Source organism: Macaca fascicularis, chromosome 6 (genome assembly GCF_037993035.2).
Source record: "Macaca fascicularis isolate 582-1 chromosome 6, T2T-MFA8v1.1".
NCBI classification, from domain to species: domain Eukaryota; kingdom Metazoa; phylum Chordata; class Mammalia; order Primates; family Cercopithecidae; genus Macaca; species Macaca fascicularis.
In genome coordinates, this window is record NC_088380.1 from 34,079,385 (window position 1) to 34,091,282 (window position 11,898).

The 11,898-nt window shown below is 39.5% G+C and overlaps 1 protein-coding gene across 2 annotated transcripts in view; it reads left to right on the forward strand.

Annotated features, from left to right (window-relative positions):
* TARS1 (threonyl-tRNA synthetase 1) overlaps positions 1-11,385 on the forward strand; it is a 37,829-nt gene extending 26,444 nt beyond the window's left edge. For both annotated transcript variants that reach the window (XM_005556660.5, XM_065546141.2), the window contains 2 exons: positions 10,182-10,296; positions 10,873-11,385. In XM_005556660.5, the coding sequence (XP_005556717.3) occupies positions 10,182-10,296; positions 10,873-11,021 (264 nt within the window). In that variant the 3' untranslated portion in view covers positions 11,022-11,385. The remainder of the gene's footprint in view (positions 1-10,181; positions 10,297-10,872) is intronic.
* The last annotated feature ends 513 nt before the right edge of the window (positions 11,386-11,898 follow it).

Consider the following 11,898-nt stretch of genomic DNA (forward strand, 5'->3'; position numbering starts at 1 on the left):
TAGATACATCAACATGATTCACTACTATCATAACTATACTTCTTACACTATATCTTATTATACAATTAAAACTGCTGAACACAAATTACTACCAACCCCCCCTTACAAAAAACTCCAACCTACAAATCCACAATAACCACTGACAACCAAAATGAATGAAAATCTGTTTACCCCGTTCTCAACTCCAATAATGCTAGGCCAACCCGCTACAATTCCTATCATCCTATTCCCCATACTACTAATTCCAACCTCCAAATATCTCATTAATAATCGACTAACCACCATCCAACAAAACCTAACTCAACTCACCCTAAAACAAATAATAATAGTTCATAATGCTAAAGGACAAACCTGATCTCTAATACTAATATCTCTAATCACCTTTATTACCATAACTAATCTCCTAGGACTTCTACCCCACTCATTTACACCAACTACCCAACTTTCTATAAACCTAGCTATAGCAATTCCTCTATGAGCAGGCACAGTAATCATAGGACTTCGCTTCAAAACCAAAAATTCTCTAGCTCATCTTCTACCACAAGGTACGCCCACATTACTCATTCCCATACTAGTGATAATCGAAACTATCAGCCTACTTATTCAACCAGTAGCCCTAGCTGTACGACTAACCGCCAATATCACGGCTGGCCACCTACTAATACACCTGATTGGAAGCGCTGTATTAGTACTATCAACCATTAGCTTCTCTGCTACCTTACTAACCTCCATGCTCCTAATACTATTAACTATTCTAGAAATTGCAGTTGCCCTAATTCAAGCCTACGTCTTTACACTCCTAGTTAGTCTTTATCTACACAACAACACCTAATGACCCACCAACTCCATCCCTATCACATAGTTAAACCCAGCCCCTGACCACTAGCAGGGGCCCTATCAGCTCTCCTGATAACATCCGGCTTAATCATATGATTTCACTTTTACTCCACCACCCTGTTGATATTAGGTCTACTAACCAACACACTAACCTTATATCAATGATGACGTGACATTGTACGAGAAAGCACCTATCAAGGCCACCACACAACATCTGTCCAAAAAAGCCTTCGGTATGGAATAGCATTATTTATCATCTCAGAAGTCTTCTTCTTCATTGGCTTCTTCTGAGCATTTTACCACTCAAGCCTCGCCCCAACACCTCACTTAGGGGGCCACTGACCACCAACAGGTATTACCCCTTTAAATCCCCTAGAAGTACCCCTCCTAAACACCTCTGTACTACTCGCATCAGGAGTTACAATTACCTGAGCCCACCACAGCCTCATAAATAGTAGCCGAAAACAAACAATTCAAGCCCTACTTATCACAATTTCACTGGGCATCTACTTCACCCTATTACAAATTTCAGAATACTTTGAAGCACCTTTTACTATCTCCGATGGTATCTATGGTTCAACATTCTTCGTTGCTACAGGCTTCCACGGACTCCACGTTATCATTGGATCCACATTCCTCTTTGTCTGCCTTATTCGCCAACTATTATACCACTTCACATCAAACCACCACTTTGGCTTTGAAGCCGCCGCCCGATATTGACACTTCGTAGACGTTGTCTGACTATTTCTCTATATCTCTATCTATTGATGAAGATCCTACTCTTTTAGTATAACTAGTACAAGTGACTTCCAATCAATCAGTTTTGACAACATTCAAAAAAGAGTAATCAACCTAGTACTAGCCTTAACAATCAACACCCTTTTGACCCTGCTACTAATAATTATCATATTCTGATTGCCCCAGCTTAACTCCTATGCAGAAAAAACTAACCCCTACGAATGCGGATTTGATCCCCTAAGTCCTGCTCGTATCCCATTCTCAGTAAAGTTTTTCCTAGTCGCAATCACTTTCCTACTATTCGACCTGGAAATCTCTTTCCTGCTATCCCTACCATGAGCCCTTCAAACAACAAATCTCCCAGTAATAATCAAATCATCTATCGCCTTTATTATTATCCTAATTCTTAGCTTAGCCTACAAATGAACTCAAAAAGGACTAGACTGAACCGAATTGGTAAGTAGTTTAAATAAAACAAATGATTTCGACTCATTAGATTATGATAACCATACTAACCAAATGACCCCCACCTACATAAACATTATACTAGCATTCACTATTTCACTTCTAGGCATATTAACCTACCGTTCACACCTAATAGCCTCTCTCCTTTGTCTAGAAGGAATGATAATATCACTCTTGATCATAACAGCCCTTATCTCCTCAAACATACACTTCCCCTTAGTCAACATTATACCCATCATCCTACTAGTATTTGCCGCTTGCGAAGCAGCAGTAGGTCTTGCCTTACTAATCTCAATCTCTAACACATATGGACTAGATTACATTCACAACCTAAACCTGCTTCAATGCTAAAAATAATCATCCCCACAACTATATTACTACCTATAACATGACTCTCCAAAAATAATACAATCTGAATCAACTTAACCATACACAGCCTGTCAGCCTCATTCCCTTACTATTCTTCAACCAAACCAACAACAACCTCTTTAACTACTCAACTTACTTATCCTCTGATCCACTAACAACACCCCTCCTAATGCTAACTGCCTGACTTCTGCCTCTCATAATCATAGCAAGTCAATACCACCTATACAACGAACCCTCCTCACAAAAAAACTTTACCTTTCCATAATAATCTCCCTACAAATCACCTTAATTCTGACATTCATAGCTACAGAACTAATCATATTCTACATCCTATTTGAAACTACCCTCATTCCCACCCTAATCATCATCACTAAATGAGGTAATCAAGCAAAACGTATCAACGCAAGCACATATTTCCTATTCTATACATTAACCGGCTCTCTACCCCTACTCATTAATCTATACCTACAACAACACAGGCTCATTGAACATTATACTACTAACACTCACAGACCAAAAACTAACAACCACCTGATCTCACAACTTTACCTGATTAGCATGCATAATAGCTTTCATGACAAAAATACCTCTATATGGCCTACACTTATGACTTCCTAAAGCCCATGTTGAAGCCCCCATTGCAGGTTCAATAGTCCTTGCCGCAGTACTCCTAAAACTCGGTGGCTACGGCATAATACGACTTACTTCCATTCTTAACCCCTTAACAGAATACATAGCCTACCCATTCCTCATGTTATCCCTATGAGGTATAATCATAACAAGCTTAATCTGTCTCCGAGAGACAGACCTAAAATCACTCATCGCATACTCTTCTGTAAGCCATATAGCTCTAGTAATCATAGCCTCTCTCATCCAAACCCCCTGAAGCTTCTCTGGCGCAATTATTCTTAGAATTGCCCATGGACTCACCTCCTCCATATATTTCTGCCTCGCTAACTCAAACTATGAGCGCACCCATAGCCGTATCGTATTACTGTCCCGAGGACTTCAAATCCTATTCCCATTAATAACCTTTTGATGATTCACAGCAAACCTTACTAACCTTGCCCTACCCCCCACCATCAACCTACTAGGCGAGCTCTTCGTAATCGCAGCCTCATTTTCCTGATCCCATATCACTATTGCACTAACAGGACTCAATATACTAATTACAGCCCTCTACTCTCTCTACATGTTTATCACAATGCAACGAGGAACACTCACATACCATATAACCAACATAAAACCTCCCTTCACACGAGAAAATACACTAATATTCATACACCTTGCCCCAATTATTCTTCTATCCCTCAACCCCAATATCATCATAGGATTCACTCCTTGTAAATATAGTTTAATCAAAACATTAGATGGTGAACCTAACTTTAGAAGCTCACCACTTCTTATTTACCGAGAAAACCTGCAAGGACCGCTAATCCATGCCCCCGTACTTAAAATTACGGCTTTCTCAACTTTTAAAGGATAAAGCTATCCATTGGCCTTAGGAGCCAAAAACACTGGTGCAACTCCAAATAAAAGTAATAAACATGCTCACTCCTATTATAATAACAACCCTCGCCTCCCTAATTCTTCCAATTCTCGCCACCCTCATCAACCCCAACAAAAAACACTCATACCCAAACTATGTAAAAACAACTGTAATATATGCTTTCATCACCAGCCTCCTTCCAACAACTCTATACATTTCCTCAAACCAAGAAACGACCATTTGAAGCTGACATTGAGTAGCAACCCAAACATTGGATCTAACACTAAGCTTTAAACTAGATTATTTTTCCATAATATTCATTCCAATTGCACTATTCATCACCTGATCCATTATAGAATTCTCACTATGGTACATAAGCTCGGATCCAAATATCAACCAATTCTTCAAATATCTCCTTATTTTCTTCACTGCTATACTAACCCTAGTTACTGCTAACAATCTCTTCCAACTCTTCATTGGTTGAGAGGGCGTAGGAATCGTATCTTTCCTCCTAATCAGCTGATGACACACTCGAACGGACGCCAACACAGCAGCCATCCAAGCAATTCTATACAACTGCATTGGCGACATTGGTCTTATCCTAGCTATAACATGATTCCTTCTGCACCACAACTCATGAGACTTTCAACAAATATTAATCCTAAATTCCAACTCAAACCTCCTTCCGCTGACTGGCCTCCTCCTAGGAGCAATAGGAAAATCAGCTCAATTCGGCCTTCACCCCTGACTACCCTCTGCCATAGAAGGCCCAACTCCAGTCTCAGCTCTGCTTCACTCCAGCACTATAGTCGTTGCCGGAGTATTCCTACTCATTCGCTTCCATCCTTTTATAGAAAATAACACATTAATCCAAAACCTTACATTATGCCTAGGAGCCATTACTACCCTATTCACAGCCATCTGCGCCCTCACACAAAACGACATTAAAAAAATCGTAGCCTTCTCCACCTCAAGTCAACTAGGCCTAATAATAGTTACCATTGGCATTAACCAACCACACCTAGCATTCCTACACATCTGCACCCACGCCTTCTTCAAAGCTATACATTTTATATGCTCCGGATCCATCATTCATAACCTAAACAACGAACAAGACATCCGAAAAATAGGAGGTCTATTTAAAATAATACCCCTCACCTCAACCTCCCTAACTATTGGCAACCTAACACTCACAGGAATACCTTTCCTCACAGGCTTCTACTCCAAAGACCTTATTATCGAAGCCACAAATACGTCATATACCAACGCCTGAGCCCTATTTATTACTCTCATTGCCACCTCCTTAACAAGCGCCTACAGTACTCGAACTATTCTCCTCACCCTAACAGGACAACCACGCTTCCCAGCCTTAATAAACATTAACGAAAACAACCCCGCCTTGCTAAACCCAATTAAACGCCTCACAATAGGCAGTATAATTACAGGATTCCTTATTACCAATAACATCCCCCCTACCTTACTCCCCCAACCAACAATACCTCTCCATCTAAAACTCTCAGCCCTATACGCAACTGCCCTAGGCTTCCTAATAGCCCTAGACCTTACTCTTATAACGAATAAACTAAAAGTAAAAAACCCATCACAAACATTCAAATTCTCCAACATACTAGGATATTATCCCACCACAGTTCACCGTATGATTCCCTATCAAAACCTACTTATAAGTCAAAACCTAGCCCTCCTTCTATTAGACTCAACATGACTAGAGAAATCTATACCTAAAATAATCTCACAAACACATATTACTGCTTCTATAACTATAACCACCCAAAAAGGCATAATCAAGCTCTATTTCCTCTCTTTCCTCATTCCCCTTATCCTGACTATACTTCTAATAATATAACCTATTACCTCGAGTAATTTCAATCACAATATATACACCAACAAACAACGTTCAACCAGCAACCACCACTAACCAACGCCCATAATCATATAAAGCACCAGCACCAATAGAATCACCTCGAATTAACCCTGACCCCTCCCCCTCAAAAATCACCCAATTACCCATATCATTAAAATTAACCACCACCACTACTTCATCTAAATTTAAAACCCATAAAACTAACCCCATCTCCATCATTAACCCTATTAAAAAACCCCCTAGAACCTCAAGCCCTGAACCCCATGTCTCAGGATATTCTTCAATGGCCATTGCTGTAGTATAACCAAAAACAACCATTATACCTCCTAAATAAACTAAAAACATCATTAAACCCATATAAGCCCCCCAATAACTTAAAACAATCACACAACCAATCACACCACTAACAATCAACGCTAAACCCCCATAAATAGGAGAAGGCTTAGAAGAAAAACCTACAAACCCCATAACCAATAGTACACTTAATGTAAATAAAATATATGTCATTGCTTCCATATGGACTCCAACCATAACCAATGATATGAAAAACCATCGTTGTACTTCAACTATAAAAGCTCCAATGATTCCAATACGTAAATCCAACCCAATCATAAAAGTAATCAACCACTCCCTCATTGACCTACCTACCCCATCCCATATTTCCATGTGATGAAACTTTGGCTCACTCCTCGCAACCTGCTTAATTCTACAAATTATCACAGGTCTATTCTTAGCAATACACTACTCACCAGATACCTCCTCTGCATTTTCCTCAATTGCACATATCACTTGAGACGTAAATTATGGCTGAACCACCCGCTACCTCCATGCTAACGGCGCCTCTATACTTTTTATCTGCCTCTTCCTACATGTAGGTCGAGGCCTCTACTACGGCTCATATCTTCTCTTAGAAACCTGAAACATTGGCATTACACTCCTTCTCATAACTATAGCAACAGCTTTCATGGGCTACGTACTCCCATGGGGCCAAATGTCATTCTGGGGGGCAACAGTAATCACAAACCTACTATCAGCAGTACCATACATCGGAACTAACCTTGTTCAGTGAGTCTGAGGTGGGTATGCCATTGATAGCCCCACCCTTACACGATTCTTCACCCTACATTTTATCCTACCTTTCATCATCGTCGCCCTCACAACCGTACACTTACTATTTCTACACGAAACAGGATCAAACAACCCCTGTGGAATCTCTTCTGATTCAGACAAAATCACCTTTCACCCCTACTACACAATTAAAGATATCCTAGGCCTAGTCCTCCTTCTCTTTATTCTAATAACATTAGTACTACTCTCACCCGACCTCCTAAGTGACCCAGACAATTACACTCCAGCCAATCCACTAAACACCCCTCCACATATCAAACCAGAATGATATTTTCTATTCGCATACGCAATCCTACGATCTGTCCCCAATAAATTAGGGGGCGTATTAGCACTCTTCCTATCAATTCTCATTCTAGCAGTCATCCCCATACTCCACAAATCCAAACAACAGAGCATAATATTCCGCCCACTCAGCCAATTCCTATTCTGATTCCTAATCACAATCCTACTAACCCTAACTTGAATTGGAAGCCAACCAATAATCCAGCCCCTTATCACCATTGGCCAAATAGCATCCGCAATATACTTCATCACAATTCTAATCCTAATACCATTGACCTCCCTAATCGAAAACAACTTACTCAAATGAGCTTGCCCTTGTAGTATAAATTAATATACTGGCCTTGTAAACCAGAAATGGAACATTCTCCCTAGGGCAGTCAGAAAGAAAGTACTTAACTCCACCACCAACACCCAAAACTGGCGTTCTAACTTAAACTACTTTCTGTATTTTATGTTGTACAAACTTCACAATGCAATTTTAGCATTAATCCACTTCCAATGCTACTGTGTAATTCGTGCATTACTGCTAGCCAACACGCATAATATATAGTACTATATATGTTTAACTGTACATAGCACATGCCATTACATATTTACCAACCATCCTCGAAAGACATGCTTATAAGCAAGGACCCTAATGAGTACTTCACCAATAGTACATAACTGCAACACCCCAAAGTCCAAGTATTTCCCTACGAATATCAACCAAACCAATCCATGGTAGTCGTCCGTGAGACATTAAGTCGTTCATCGAACATAGCACATACTAATTAAACAATCCTCCTCACTACGGATGCCCCCCTCACTTAGGAATCCCTTGTTCACCATCCTCCGTGAAATCAATATCCCGCACGAGCAGTGCTACTCTCCTCGCTCCGGGCCCATAACTCGTGGGGGTAGCTATAACTGAACTGTATCCGGCATCTGGTTCTTACCTCAGGGCCATAACAACCAACATCGCCCACACGTTCCCCTTAAATAAGACATCTCGATGGATCACGGGTCTATCACCCTATTAACCAGTCACGGGAGCTCTCCATGCATTTGGTATCTTTTATCTCTGGTCCGCACGCAACCCCATCGGAGAATGCTGACTCCCACCACATCCCGTCCTGAATGCGCCTGTCTTTGATTCCTAGTACATACAGTTGTTGATCGCACCTACGTTCAATATCCTAGTCCCACACAAACATCAGCAAGGTACTATTTAATTCATGCTTGTAAGACATACCAATTATCGACTCCACAATAACGCCTCCACCATACTATAAAACCACAATAAAAATCCCATCAAACCCCCCCACCCCCATCTCTGACCTTCATCCAAAACCCGCTTTTGCCAAACCCCAAAAACAAAAACTTCAATTTACCCGGCCAAAGCTTGTATTTTCATCTTTTAGGTGTGCACAACTTCAACTGCCATTCCCTCAACTAATAAATATTTACTTCATAAAACGCTCTTTACACCAACCTATAACTCCCTCTCACCCCAAAGAAGCCACTCCCCTAATCACACTCACATCTCCGTTTATGTAGCTTAAACCCGCCTAAAGCAAGACACTGAAAATGCCTAGATGGGCTTGCACACCCCATAAACAGATAGGTTTGGTCCTGGCCTTTCTATTGGCCCTTAGCAAGATTACACATGCAAGCATCCCCGCACCGGTGAAGACGCCCTATAAATCACCATGATAAAGAGGAGCAAGTATCAAGCACGCACACGCAGCTCAAAACACTTTGCCTAGCCACACCCCCACGGGAGACAGCAGTGACGAATCTTTAGCAATAAACGAAAGTTTAACTAAGCTATGCTATATTAAGGGTTGGTCAATTTCGTGCCAGCTACCGCGGTCATACGATTAACCCTAGCCAATAGAGACCGGCGTAGAGGGTGTTTAAGATCTGATACAATAAAGCTAAACTCCATCTAAACTGTAAAACCCTAGCTGATGTAAAATAAACTACGAAAGTGGCTTTAAGACTTCTGAACACACAATAGCTAAGGCCCAAACTGGGATTAGACACCCTACTATGCTTAGCCCTAAAACTCAATAGTTAAATAACAAAACTACTCGCCAGAATACTACAAGCAACAGCTTAAAACTCAAAGGACTTGACGGTGCTTTACATCCCCCTAGAGGAGCCTGTTCCGTAATCGATAAACCCCGATCCACCCCACCCTCTCTTGCTCAGCCTATATACTGTCATCTTCAGCAAACCCTGATGAAGGTCACAAAGTGAGCGCAAATGCCCTCCACCGCAAAAACGTTAGGTCAAGGTGTAGCCCATGAGATGGTAAAAAATGGGCTACATTTTTTACCTCAGAAAACCCCACGATAACTCGGTGATCCGCCCGCCTCGGCCTCCCAAAGTGCTGGGATTACAGGCATGAGCCACCACGCCCGGCGAAACATTTTTTATACTCATTGTTACTTTGTTCTAATCTAAATTACTTTTAGACTATTAAATATTATTCTATTTTGAAGTTAAGGGACTAATGCCTATGATAACCTGATAAACTTTCTGATACTCAGAAGTTAAGATTTATTCAGTTGAAGATCATTTTTTTCAGGTGTTGATCATGTGATATTTTTCATATCTGTAATCTGAGGTTCATATGAAATGATAGTGAAATAAAATTATTCATTTAGGTCTTTTTGTCATGTTAATAGGTTATCATGTTAATGGGAAGTTTAGTTAATGTAAAATTAATAAAATGTAATCTAGTGTATTGCTTTTTTGGAAAAGAAGAACACTGAAGATATTGTTTACTTAATACACATGACCTGAGGTAATAAAGAGGAGCTAGCCTTTTTCTCAAAAGGGGGGGGAAAATGGCAGTGAATAATATTATCTAAGACAGTTTTGCCAGCTTGAAATTGCTGGAAGTTCACCCAGGAAGTCCTGATCCCTATGTTCAGTAAAATCATGTAAGATCAAAATATAATTCTAATTTTAGATCTGACAAATTCTGTATCTCTGTTACAATAGGTACGGCAACAATTCCATGATGCCAAATTCATGGCAGACATTGATCTGGATCCAGGTTGTACATTGAATAAGAAGATTCGAAATGCACAGTTAGCACAGTATAACTTCATTTTAGGTAAGAATGGAAACTTAACAAAGAAAATTTGCCAGACATCAGGAAAATCTACTGAAACCTTGAGACAGACTTAAGTGAATTGTAATCAAGAATTTAGTTCCTTCCAGTCCTGATTTTTTTCTATTATATATTTTAATACATAATAACTATAAAAATAGGCTCATGCATACATACTGGTTTTTTTGGTTTTTTTTTTTTCACTTAAATAATCATGGATGTTTGTGAAAAAATATTTTGCTATTATATCAAGGATGAAGACACATTGTTTTAAATACATCTGTTTGATTACTTTCTCAAGATAATTCCTCATGTGGAATTACTTGAAAAAGATATTCATGATGTTTAGGGTTTTATTATTATTTTAAGTTGTCTAGATTGACTCAATAAGCACAGTAGTAGTTTTAGATATTGCAAAGAGTTTCTTTTAAATATTAATACTTGGTCACTTGTACCTTTTAATGTGTCAGAAGCTATGGGGTAGCTTTTGGGTCCTAGGATCATTTCTTTTCAGATGTTCAGTGTGAATCCTTCCATATCTTAGATTAAGTCTGACAAAGCTTTGTGTATTTGTTTTAGTTGTTGGTGAAAAAGAGAAAATCAGTGGCACTGTTAATATCCGCACAAGAGACAATAAGGTCCACGGGGAACGCACCATTTCTGAAACTATGGAGCGGCTACAGCAGCTCAAGGAGTCCCGCAGCAAACAGGCAGAAGAAGAATTTTAATGAAAAAATTGCCCGGATTGGCCCCATGGAAAAGGAGGAGCAGTGTTTCCATAACATTGACTTTATACTCTGAAAATGTCAATTTATGTTGAACTTGAAGGACTTTGGCAGAGTCCGAGTAGGTCAACCTGCAGGCGTAACTATTTTTGACCTAGTCAGTTTTTAAACAATGTGCATTTGAAGGAGTTAATTAAAAGAGCCAATAAAATGATTTTACTCATTCAGTATCTGAGTACTGGAAATGCTTTAGTATAATGAGGGAGAACTTTTTTGTAAATTTAATGCAATTGAAAAAGTTTTAAATTCAATTAAGATAACTAGAATTGGATTATGGTGTAAAAATAAAAAAAAATTATTCATATCAGTTTCAAGACTGCTCTGTCCCTGTCATGTACACATACATGCCTAAGACAAATCATGTGGTTCAGTATTTATCTTCACAGTTTTACAGCAAATATGCTGCAGGGTGGGTGGAGACAGGGTAGGTCTGCAGCATCATAATGCTGTTCATAAACTGGATGTGAGCTGGGTGCTGGCTTCTCAGGATAAACACCTTTGGGAGTGTCATTTTTACTTAATGTTGGACATCTTTTCAAACAAAAACTACCATGGATCTATTATAAAGTAGATTTGACAAATGTTTAAGATAAAACATGGGTCTTCAGAGAAATACCTGTTTATGGCAGACTGTTCTGGACCATAGAATCACTTGTTTTACAAATTCCCTGTTTCCTCATGTGGGATCATTTTCAAAATCTTCTACCAATAAATGGTGATTGAGAGGATAGCACAAAGTAAATAATTTCTTATGTGGATAAATATTCATTCCTCCTTGATATAATGATGTTTTAAAAGCAACATCTTTTTTTAATTTTTT